Genomic DNA, 11,126 nt, shown 5'->3' on the forward strand with positions numbered 1-11,126 from the left:
GTGCTCATTGGAGCAAGTTAATGTACCTACGTTATAGTGAAATAAAGAGAACATAATTCAGAGCAATTAGTGTTATTTCGAAAAGCTCTAGTTATCTCATGAGGAGATAATTGGACACAAGAAAAGTTAGAGTTGGTGATTATTGTATTTTTATAGCAATTTCTCAAAAAGCGGGAAATTGTTATATCAACTTGCACTATTGCATTGATTATAACTTCGTTCCTCTTATCTTGTTACCAAATGTTAATAAAATTCACAAAACGCGGTTTCGGGAAACGCTCGAGGTATTCGAGAATAAATGTTCAAATTCAAGCCGCAAGAAAATTATTAATCGCGTGCACAAAGAATACACAGAAATTACGTTAACTCATTTATTTATTTATTTTTTTATTTATTTGGGTACATAAATCCCACTTACAAGAACTCGTAAGACTCGGCCCGCAGTTCACGTCCATTTCTATCGACGCCAAGAAATATAGTCTTGTCAAGCCATGCCTTTTCGAGAACTTTTCCAATACACACCCCGTAGTCACAGTAAATTCTTCCAATTTGTATTTATTATCATCGCGTTTAATAGCTGACTTCATTTAACCTTGTTGATAAACCTTTTTATTTGTTTCTTTATTCTATGTGGGTAATCCAGATGGAGACTGGCACAGCAAAATTCCACATCACAATAACATGAACATAATAATAGCAACCTTTGAATCAAACAGAGAAAATAAAAAATTGGTATATTTTGCTGAATCAGTATATTACAGTAGTACCACCTTACAAAATGTTCTAACCCCCTAGTGTAAACTGCGTGGTTCTATTACATAGTCGTCGTTATAATACAAAACTTCAAAAAGATAATTATCCCCAATATCGCGTTCCGTTCCTCTATCATGGAAATAAAAATTCGCTTTCCCAGCTCTGAACAAATTGACTTTTCCAATTTTCGTCTCCCCTTCGTAACTTATTCTTCCAATATGGGTCACCCCCCAGCCATCTTCGTGTCTCCCAATCACCCCAACTTTGTCTTCCATATCCTCGTGAAAATCCTTGGCGGTAGTTACAACCCAACGAAGATGATTTTGTTCACCACTTAGAATCTACAAACTGTGTTTTAGTGAAAGATTTCTATCGAACGGTACTTACTTTGATGTATTTGTCGGTTTTCTTGGGTCCGTTCAGTACCGCTATTGCCTCTTTGATATTCCTTGATAAATGGGTACCACTTGCCAGCCTCCGTTTTTAACATATGTTTGACCGATGTAGAGATCTTTGCCGCTAATGTCTTGACCTGCAACGATAGCATCCGAAGGGATAGTACCTGTGTATTCTCTCCAGTAGAAATATGGGTAGCCACAAGTACAAAAAATACAGGAAAATAAAAGCGTTGTTGCGAAAAGAAGCTTAAAACGAATCATCGTAGAGCTGCAACGAGACTAAACGAATTTTGTGGAAGTGGTACTGGTAAGTCATCAAGTAATGCTTTTTTAATTGTCTTTATTTCAAGTTCTTAAAAGTCAATAATTTTGTTTTTATAGGTTGATTATAGTAAGGTCAAACGTTAATAATTAGCAGAAAAAACTCAACAGTCGAGTACAGATCTAAATATTTTGTTGATCCTTTGGAGTCATCTGAGGTATAAGCGTCTCCCTTATATCAAGTTTTTGCCCAAAATCGGCGTAACACAGTACATCGTATACACTCAAGTTGTTCTCTGAATCTTTACTAGCGTAGAAAAATTTGGCGTCTCCTAAAGCGAAAGCATTGATTTTCCCAATCTGGGTACCATCCTTCGTGGTACTCTTTCCTATGTAAACATATCCCTTACTGTCCTCATGTCCTCCAAAAACAGCATGTTTGTTCAGTAATACAACGTGCAGATTGGTAACATTAGCAGGAACCCATTGGAAATTCGCCGGTGGTCCACACAAGATCTAACCTTACACGTTTTTAAGCACGTCTAAATTGGTACGACTTGGTACTCACCTTGACGTACTTATCTGTTCTTTTCACGCCTTTAATGGGCACAGCTACCTCTATCACCCCGGGATTGATCGTTACTGGAAAAACCCCCTCGTCTCGAATATAAGCCTGACCTATGAAGATGTCATGACCGAAAGATTGACCCTCGACTACCGCATCGTCAGGAATAGTACCATCGTAGTCCCTCCAATAATAATCTTCTTTAACTCCAGAAACTTTGTCCACAGTTAAAGAAACCAAGAAACCAAAAACGAAAATAACTAACATCGTGACACCGAACTACTCTTTAGGTGTTTCGAACGAGTACTAACGCTCATTAGCGACCGAACTTTATCAGTAACTCATTAAAAAACCTCAAATATGCTATTTTTTATTCATTGCTACATTTACAAACAGAATCCAGGTCCGTTGGGTGGCTGCGCCGCAATCCCCCTCATATTCATCCTACAAGCGTGTTCCTCCAGCCTCGGTCGAGCAGCCCCAAAATCATTAACACTTTCCGCAGACCAAAGTTTCTCGGCTGTTGCGCACGCCCGAGGCCACACTCGAGGCATCACATTGTACTCGTTCACCGATTCCGTCCACATGCAGGCTTCCCCACCCAAAACCAGCTTCTTTTGTTCATCGGTACCATCGAAGTTTAGAGGTTCGCACTCGTAGAACTTTTGCCAGTCGCTGCCGCTGGACAAGTGGTCTAAGTACCAGCAGGAAGAGAAGACGCCGTACTTGCCGGCTTTAGTCACCTAAAATGGTACAAGTTAGATCGGGCTTTGGAAGAGTACTAGTGGTACGTCTCTGAGGGTGTCGAAGCCTTCGCCTCGCCACACGTGGACGAGGGTGGTGTTCGGGAGAGTGACTCCGTTGACGAAAACTTCCTCCCAGACGAGGTATTTGGAATTTAGCTTGTCGAGGAGGTCGACGACGTGTTGGATGAAGTAGTTTTCCAAGCCTTCGTACGAGCTGATGTTGTTGTCGCTCATGAAAGTGGTGATGTCGGGGTTGCTTTGCCTGGAATGTAAAGTGTGAAAAGAGGGTTAGTTTTAGTAGTGTGGTGGTACCAGCACGTGAAGTCGACTTCATCGCCACCGATGTGGAAGTACGAGTCTGGGAATACCCCCACGACTTCTGTGAAGAGGTTGTTGATGAAGTCGTAGGTTGTGTCTTTGCTGGGATCCATGGGACCGAGGTTACCATTGGGTTGGTTGTTGGAGTAGCAAGTTGTTAGTAGCTCGGGGTGGGATGCACCCCACGAGCTCGTGTGTCCAGGGGTGTCGAATTCAGGGATGACTCTAATCCCTCGGACTCGAGCGTACTCAATAACTTTAGCTATGTCGCTTGGTTCGAACACTTTTGACACCGGGTGGTACGCACCTTTTTCACTAAGGTCACCAATTAACACACACCCAAAAAAATTCAACCTTGTTTACCTCAACTCTGGATATACGCGACTCTTGTACGGAAAACTCTGGTCATCAGTGAGATGCCAGTGGAAGACGTTGAATTTGTTATAAGCCATTCCATCCAAAGTCTGTAGGATGATATTCACCGGAAGAAAATGTATACTGGTGTCCAAATGCAACCCTCTGAACGAAAATCGGGGGAAATCTGTGATGGTAGTGGCGTTTATGACGAGCTAAAATTCACGTACTGCAGCGGTACTACTTTTACACGTGGGGGTACTTACGGCGTCTTGCTCCTGGTAGATAAGTTGTGAGAAGGTTTCCAACCCTCGCAGCGCCCCCCAGATGGTTTGTGCAGAAAGGGTGGCCCCATCGGCGTTCACGGTCAGTGTGTCTACAAACTACCATCAGTACTAACACACAACTTCAAAGTACTTACAATTTTCGTTGTCTTCGAAGTCCGGGAGAGCGTCATCCGTACACTCGTCACTCACTTCCACCTTCAAACTTTTCAAATTCCCCAATAAGCTTTCATCTAGATGCCAGAGCTTCGTGTGTTTTTTTCCCCGTCGTACTCGTCGTTCCAGAGAGGCCGAGGTGGCGGCAATAAGTGACCAGTATCTAGTGAAAGCATCGTCGAGTAAACTCGGACAGCCGATGTCTGCGGGACCCTATAATCTGACACTTGACATTTGACACTTCTTGGTGGGTTATTACCTGGAACCTGAAGGTGTAATCTCGTACTATAAAGTAGTCCGAAGTTTTTTCTTCCTGTTGGGGTTTCGGCCATACTTCTCCTTTCGTAGCCCTCACGGCTGGACCGTAAGCGCTGGAGATAACGACGAGTGCGGATAAAGCTATTAACAGTTTGAACATGATTACGGGTTATCACGTACTAGCGCAGGGATGCGGGCAGCAGTAGTATTTATATTCAAGAGCGAGGAGATTGAGATCGGTCGATATGGAAAGAGGCAGTGGCGTAACTACCGGTGTTCCGCGTGTTCGGCGGAACACGGGCCCGCTGCTTCAAGGGGCCCGGTCCGGTCACACGAACATTTTTTTATTAGATTTTGTTTATATTATTGCCCAAATTACATTCTGAAATAAAAAATTCGAAAATGTGCGGTAATCCCAGGATCGATGGTCGATCGCTATTTACGAATTTTTTGCTGCAAAGGGCGGCATCTCAATATCATAGACTCAATAAACTCGGGTTTTAGGGACCGGCACCGGCGGTCGAAAATGCAGCAGCATCTGTTTGTAATAAACCTGTCGCAGTGTCGCAATCCCATTGTAGCAAATCTAACACCCCATGTAGTAAATTACCAATCTTTATCCGACAAAAGTATGGCTAGGTAATTTATGATGCAAGACAACAAAATACTTAAATTTTGTCCTCAGTTCTACAGTGAAACTTCATGCTGTAATAAAACGTGAAAAAAAAAATCAGTTTCAGTTGTGTTTTATGAAATTTTTCGTATTTTCAAAACTATTTTTTCTACCGCCCTGGTTTTTTGGTTTTCTAATAGAGCTATTAACGCACGCAAATGACGTCATAGCAGTTCGTTAATAGCGGAAAGGCGTTCTTTAATAGATCTGGTGTAATTTAGATCGGTAAGATTGGTAGCAATGACGAGAAATGTCAGGTGAATGTCAGTGGCAAATCTAAACTTAAAATTTCCCACGTTTCCGGACGCGTAACTTCTTCGCAAGACATTTTAACCAATTTTAAATTACAAAAACTCGCATTGATTCGAATTACAATTGTTGTTGTGAAAATTCGAACCTCAAATATTTCGTGGTTAGTGTCAGACCAACCCATCACCAACCACGACAAAAGTCCCCAGATTAAAAAAAATGCAAATTTCAATTAAATTTTGGGAAAAAACGTGTGCGGTAGAAAAAATAGTATAAATAACTCGTTCATAAGGCCATTGAGGCACTCATCCTTTATATAACTCGCGGCTTCGCCGCTCGTTCTATAAACTTGGATTCGTGCCTCAATATTTGCCTTATGAAACTCGTTCTTTAATATACTATTGATTTTGTTCTTGTGGTGCTTTTTTGGAATAATAAAATATATCTGACGTATGTTACAACTAATTTTTTAAGTAGAAAAAAACTGGACTGGGAAATTATTACAGAATCACCTACCTGTACTAGTGTCACTGAAATTATCACAGCATGTTTCACTTTTCTTACAATACCTCTTTCGGTGGTTTCAGCGGAAAGATCTTTCTCGAAATTAAAAATGACTAAAAATTTTTTAAGATACAATGAGCCGATGCAGATTATCTTCATTGAATCTCTCAAATGGAAATCAATTTGCTAGAAGCTTAGATGTGTCAAATTTTGTATCAACTTGTGCCCATTGAAAAGCAAGAAGAAAACAATTTTAAGATTAAAAAAAATTGGCATTTTATCTATACTTCCATACTTATAAATATTATAAAGTTGAAGAGTTTGTTTGGTTGAACGCGCCAATCTCAGAAACTACTGGTTTGAATTCAAAAAATCTTTTTGTGTTGGAAAGTCCGTTTATCGAGGAAGGTTATAGGCTATATAACATCACCCTATGATTAATAGGGGCGGAGCAGCAATGAAAAATATCGGAAAAACGGGAAAATTATTCGTCCTTTGACAGCTTCCGTTGCTTACGCTGCTTATTAAGCGGTTAAAGTTACATAAAAATCATGTATGATCAGGGCCGGCTTAACACGGTAAGCGAAAGATGCACCGCATCGGGGCGCCCGTGACAAAGAGCGCCGGCCGGCGGGTGCCGCCTATGCTATTATATTAACTCTATAAAAAAAAATTAATATTAGTTTTGCATTGAATCACTACCAATAAAATATTATACCTAGCAGTAACAGACCAAGGCGCCCATCGAAAACTTTTCAGAAAAAGCTACATTTTAACATTCCACTATGACCACCAAAACAGATCCCAAGAAGTCAATTCCTGGCACTTTCAAACTGTAATAATTGAAAAAAAGTGCGCCTTTGGGTTGGGTGATGGGACCTTTAGATCAATACCGACAAAAAATAACCAGATTTATGATGCATTATCTGGGTAACAATTTGACGAGACAGTGGTATGACCACACCCAGATGTTTTTCCTAACGTTTGTCACGTTTGTTTTTACCATAAAAGTCCATGTCGGCATACTTAAAAATTTTATTTTTATTTTCCAAGTCTAGTCGGTTGGTTTTGGTTGTGGTGGTTGTTCAACAGTTTTGTTATATTTTTCACTGTTCCTGTTTGTAGCCGAATTTGGTTGTGTGTATCATTTCGTGGCTTTTTGTCATCATTAATTTTAAATTTAAATTTCGATTAACATTGAGGTAAGTCTAAATTAAAAATAACTTTGAAATCGTATCAATTTTACAATATTAAAAATTGAAAAACGTTTGCAATATAAATATTTTTATATTTATACTCTATATAGTTTAGGAAATTTCGGTGTACCCTATAAAATTTTATTGACAATATCGAGGCGGACAGTAGTACAGTCGTAAGAAACATTTATGGCTCACACCAGTCCCCCCGAATTTGTAGGAGAACATTTAGCAGGTAATTGTACGCATAGGATCGGACTTTAGAAATTTAAGGTCTGCGGATTACCGCCATGCGACAACTTTAAGTTGTAAATATCTCTTGCTATTGTACTACTGTTCGTCTCGTTATTGGCAAGAAAATTTTATAGGGTGCAACGATATTTCCTAAACTATAGAAAAGTTGTTGCCCGCAGCTCCGTTTGCGTGAAATTCGCAATTAGGACTCATCATTTTTCATACATGATCGTTTTCCGGGTTGGAACCGTGTAAATTGGGTTTTTGGGCTCAACGTTTCGCACACTTTCGTAAGTGGCATCTTCAGGAGCAGGGTTAAGAATAAGGCAAAAGAGCACGGTAACTCAGTATGTCAACCATACCAGAGGCGATACTCTTTTGAGAAATTACACGGTTCCAACCCGGAAAACGATCATGTATTGATTCCGACCGTGAGAGCCTCCGAAATTATCATTTTTCATCTCGTTCACTCCTCCCTCCCCAGTGAACCCGTCTGACTTAAAAACTCACTGCATTTCTGCACAAAGCTTCATCCCCTATTTTGTCCCCGTAGGGGCGGAATTTCCAGAAATCTTTTCTTAATGGGTGCTTATGACACAAAAGTAACCTACTGTCCAAATTTCATGTTTGTAGCTTCAGTAGTTTAGGCTTTGCGTTGATGAATCAGTCAGTCTGTCAGTTAAGACAAACATTTTTATATATTAAGATTGATTCATCATAATTTTATGCATGTTTGTTAATAAAAAGTATCTTTCTACAAAAATATGTGATTACAAAATTTTATTTGTTTTTTGTTTACAAATTTTTTTTAAGGGCGTTGAACAGTAAGTTTGCATCGGGGCGCCTGGTCCCTTAGAGCTGGCCCTGTGTATGATGGAATTGTTCCCTTCTAAAAGTTCTAAAAAAAAGTGCGCGACAGCATACGTCAATCTTTTAAGGTCGACTCAGTATAACCTTTTTTATGGTAATGAATTTTTTTCTAAAATAATCTAATATAAAATTCTGGTGTCACAGTGTTTGTAACCAATCTCCTCCGAAACGCCTTGACCGATTTTTACGAAATTTTTTGTGTATATTCGGTAGGTTTAGTAAACTATTTTTTAAACCCCTAAGTGATAAGGGTGACCCACCAAACTTTTTTTATTTTTTAGACATTTTTTATTTTTATTTTTTTAAGATTTGGCATCAAAAAATACATATAACCCTAAATTTTGACCCTTCTACCACCAACCCCCATTTTTTAATAACGATATGAGTATCTTTGCTTTCATCCAGAGATGCGCAATAGGGTTGCAAGATGGCCATTGAATATAATCATTGTCGTACGATAAATTTTTATGTATTTATTTTAAAAACGTTTGATAGTGTGTGGACGTGTGTGAGCTGTGCTCCGTGTGTTTTTAATCTTTTTCAATAGTTACGTTGCAGATTATTTAATATAAATTGGACAGTAGGACGTGTGTGTGCACTGTTATATTATCAACAATTTTTAGGTGGATTCGCAATTAACAAATTAATGTAGCTTTTTTTGTTGGGTCTCTGTGACGCTATTGGCTCGTGTGAATATCAGTTATCGCTAGAGTATCTTTTTTGGGTTTGATTATCTTTCTTAAACTTGTTTTTATTCACGTGGCTGAACTTTAGCTGATTAATATTACCACAGGGTACAGTGGTGTAAATTAGCACACTGATTATAATCAGTTATCTATCTAACTACCTCTTTTTAATTTTTCCTATTTTTTTTTTTTAAGATGGTTGTTTATTGTATAACTTGCAACAGTGCTATCACCCCTACAATTCCCGGAATTAAATGCAATTCCTGCACCAACCATTATCACATTAAGTGTGTTGGTATTGATAAATCCCAATACGATGCCTTCAAATCCCTAAGTGGTGCTTGTTGGAAATGTGACGATTGCCTTTCCACAAAAAGTGACACAAGACCGTGCAACTGTTGCAAATTACTACCAAGTTTATTAGATACAATAAAAAATCTTAGTGAAACTGTTGACGCATTAAAGCAACAAATAACAAATTTAACATCAAATCTACCTAAAAATGACTCTAACCATGATTACGAGAGTATGGTACAAGAGGTAACTGAACGCCAAAAACGTAAAACTAATATAATTTTATATAATATGCCTGAACAAGATCCGTCTCTAAATAATGAAACCAGAAAGAACAAAGAAGCTGAATTGGTTTCCGATTTTCTGAAATTGTTACAACATGATTCTGGTAATGAGCGTTCTTCCATCCCAGAACTAATTTCAACTCCAATTCGACTTGGCAAGTATGATATCAATAAGATTCGACCTATCAAATTAACACTTAAAGAAGAAAAAGATGTATTCAATTTATTAGGCTTAATAAAAAGGAAACGTCGTATTATTGATGCTGTTCCGCACTTTAAATCTGTGCATGCGTCATCAGATAAAACTGATAAGCAAAGGCTGTATTATAAGGAGTTACTGAACCAGATAACAAACAGACGTGAAAAAGGTGAGCTAGATTTGTTTATTAAATACATACGTGGTGTTCCGACAATCCAGAAAAAACCTTCTTTAAACTAGGCCTGCCCAATTCTGTAAAAAAGTTCTACTTATACTACCAAAATGTTCGTAGCCTCAAAAACAAAATGGATGATTTTTTGGTTTCTTCAAGTGATTCTGATTTTGATATAATTTGTTTAACGGAAACGTGGTTAATTGACTCTATAAATAATTCTGAATTTATCTTAACAGATGTTTACAATGTGTTCAGGTCTGATCGAAATTTGATAACAAATAACGTAACTCGTGGTGGTGGTGTATTATTAGCTGTCAAACGTAACATTTCAGTTGAAAAAATCGATACTCAAGCTTTTCAAACTAATAATCCATCTATAGATCTTGTTGGATGTAAATTAAAACTTGGTTTTCAATCTCTCTCGGTTTTTGTAATATATTTTCCTTGTACTCCGTCCTTTGACGGTTTAAATGCTGTTTGTGATTTCTTTGAGGAAGAATTAGTGAGTCTTAATAATATAATTCTAATAGGTGACTTCAATATTCCAAATTTTAATGACATCATCCCTAATAAAACAATTCTTCGTCTACAGACATTTGCACATTTTTTAAATTTAAATCAAATAAATAATATTTTCAATTCTAATAATAAATTGTTAGATTTAGCATTTTCGAATATTCAATGGGAAGTTAGCCACTTTGATAATCCAATGGTAATAGAAGACAAGTATCACCCAGCACTATCTTTAGTTTGCACCTTCTCAGTTGATAAACCGATTAATTTTCCACGCCATGGTAATGATAACCATAATATAAATGCCTTTAACTTTCGTAAAGCTGACTTCATCTCTCTTTACAATGATATCCTATTAACTGATTGGTCATTATTATCAACTCTTTCTTCTGTAGATCTGATGGTTGATTGTTTTTATAATATCCTGTTCAATTTATTCCGTAAACATGTACCTGTCTTTCGGTCAAAAGCAAAACCATGGCATTACCCGCCATGGTTCAATAGGGAAATAATAAACAATATTAAATTTAAATTTGGATACCTTAAGAAATACAGAGCTTCAGGTCTACATTTTTACCTACTGAAATTTAAAGAAATTAGGTCCCTTTTAAAGAAGCAAATAAATACTGCTTATAAATAGTATATTAACAACATTCAAATTAACATACATCATGATCCTAAGCAATTCTGGGGTTACATTAATGCTAAAAAAGGTAAAACTAGAATTCCAGGCCAAATGTCATTTGGTATAAATAAGTTTGAAAATCCTATGGAAATAGTAAATGCCTTTAGTGATTTCTTTAGATCCACCTATACTGAATCTGATCCGCTTGATAAATATTATTTAGCTGATACTGTAAATTCTACCTCATGTGTTGTAAATATATTTAAGATCACGGAAGATGACATAATAAAAGCCATCACAAGATTGAAACCAGGTATGACATCAGGTTCAGATCAGATTCCAAGTTTCATAATTAAGGACTATAAGTTTCAAATTGCTAAGCCACTCCTACTAATTTTTAATAAGTCCCTTGAAACAGGGGTTTTTCCTAATAAATGGAAAGAATCTAAGATCTGTCCTGTCTTGAAGTCCGGTGATGCATCTAAAATTGAAAATTATAGACCAATCTCCCTGCTTTCTAATTTTGCTAAA

At 37.7% G+C, this 11,126-nt stretch overlaps 1 protein-coding gene across 1 annotated transcript; it reads right to left on the reverse strand.

Moving 5' to 3' along the window:
• Window positions 1-2,334: 2,334 nt before the first annotated feature.
• On the reverse strand, window positions 2,335-4,342 carry LOC135124167 (beta-hexosaminidase subunit alpha-like). The gene is made up of 7 exons (XM_064049048.1): window positions 4,095-4,342; window positions 3,817-4,048; window positions 3,662-3,771; window positions 3,405-3,610; window positions 3,036-3,356; window positions 2,769-2,985; window positions 2,335-2,720 (listed from the first exon to the last, which is right to left on the reverse strand). Exons 1-7 carry the CDS (start codon window positions 4,251-4,253, stop codon window positions 2,364-2,366), a joined length of 1,602 nt encoding a protein of 533 aa, XP_063905118.1. The 5' UTR covers window positions 4,254-4,342; the 3' UTR covers window positions 2,335-2,363.
• Window positions 4,343-11,126: the final 6,784 nt, after the last annotated feature.

This window comes from Zophobas morio, unplaced genomic scaffold (genome assembly GCF_036711695.1).
Source record: "Zophobas morio isolate AGI-343-1 ecotype UQ-CSIRO unplaced genomic scaffold, CSIRO_AGI_Zmor_V1 ptg000007l, whole genome shotgun sequence".
Classification (NCBI taxonomy): Eukaryota; Metazoa; Arthropoda; class Insecta; order Coleoptera; family Tenebrionidae; genus Zophobas; species Zophobas morio.

Excerpts from the sequence above, each read along its gene's own strand:
- LOC135124167 (XM_064049048.1), bottom strand. The coding sequence starts at position 4,253 with ATGTTCAAACTGTTAATAGCTTTATCCGCACTCGTCGTTATCTCCAGC. Across the intron at positions 3,357-3,404 it reads CGCGTATATCCAGAGTTGAG|TGAAAAAGGTGCGTACCACC; the intron begins GTAAACAAGGTT and ends TGGTGACCTTAG. Across the intron at positions 2,986-3,035 it reads GAAGTCGACTTCACGTGCTG|GCAAAGCAACCCCGACATCA; the intron begins GTACCACCACAC and ends TTTACATTCCAG.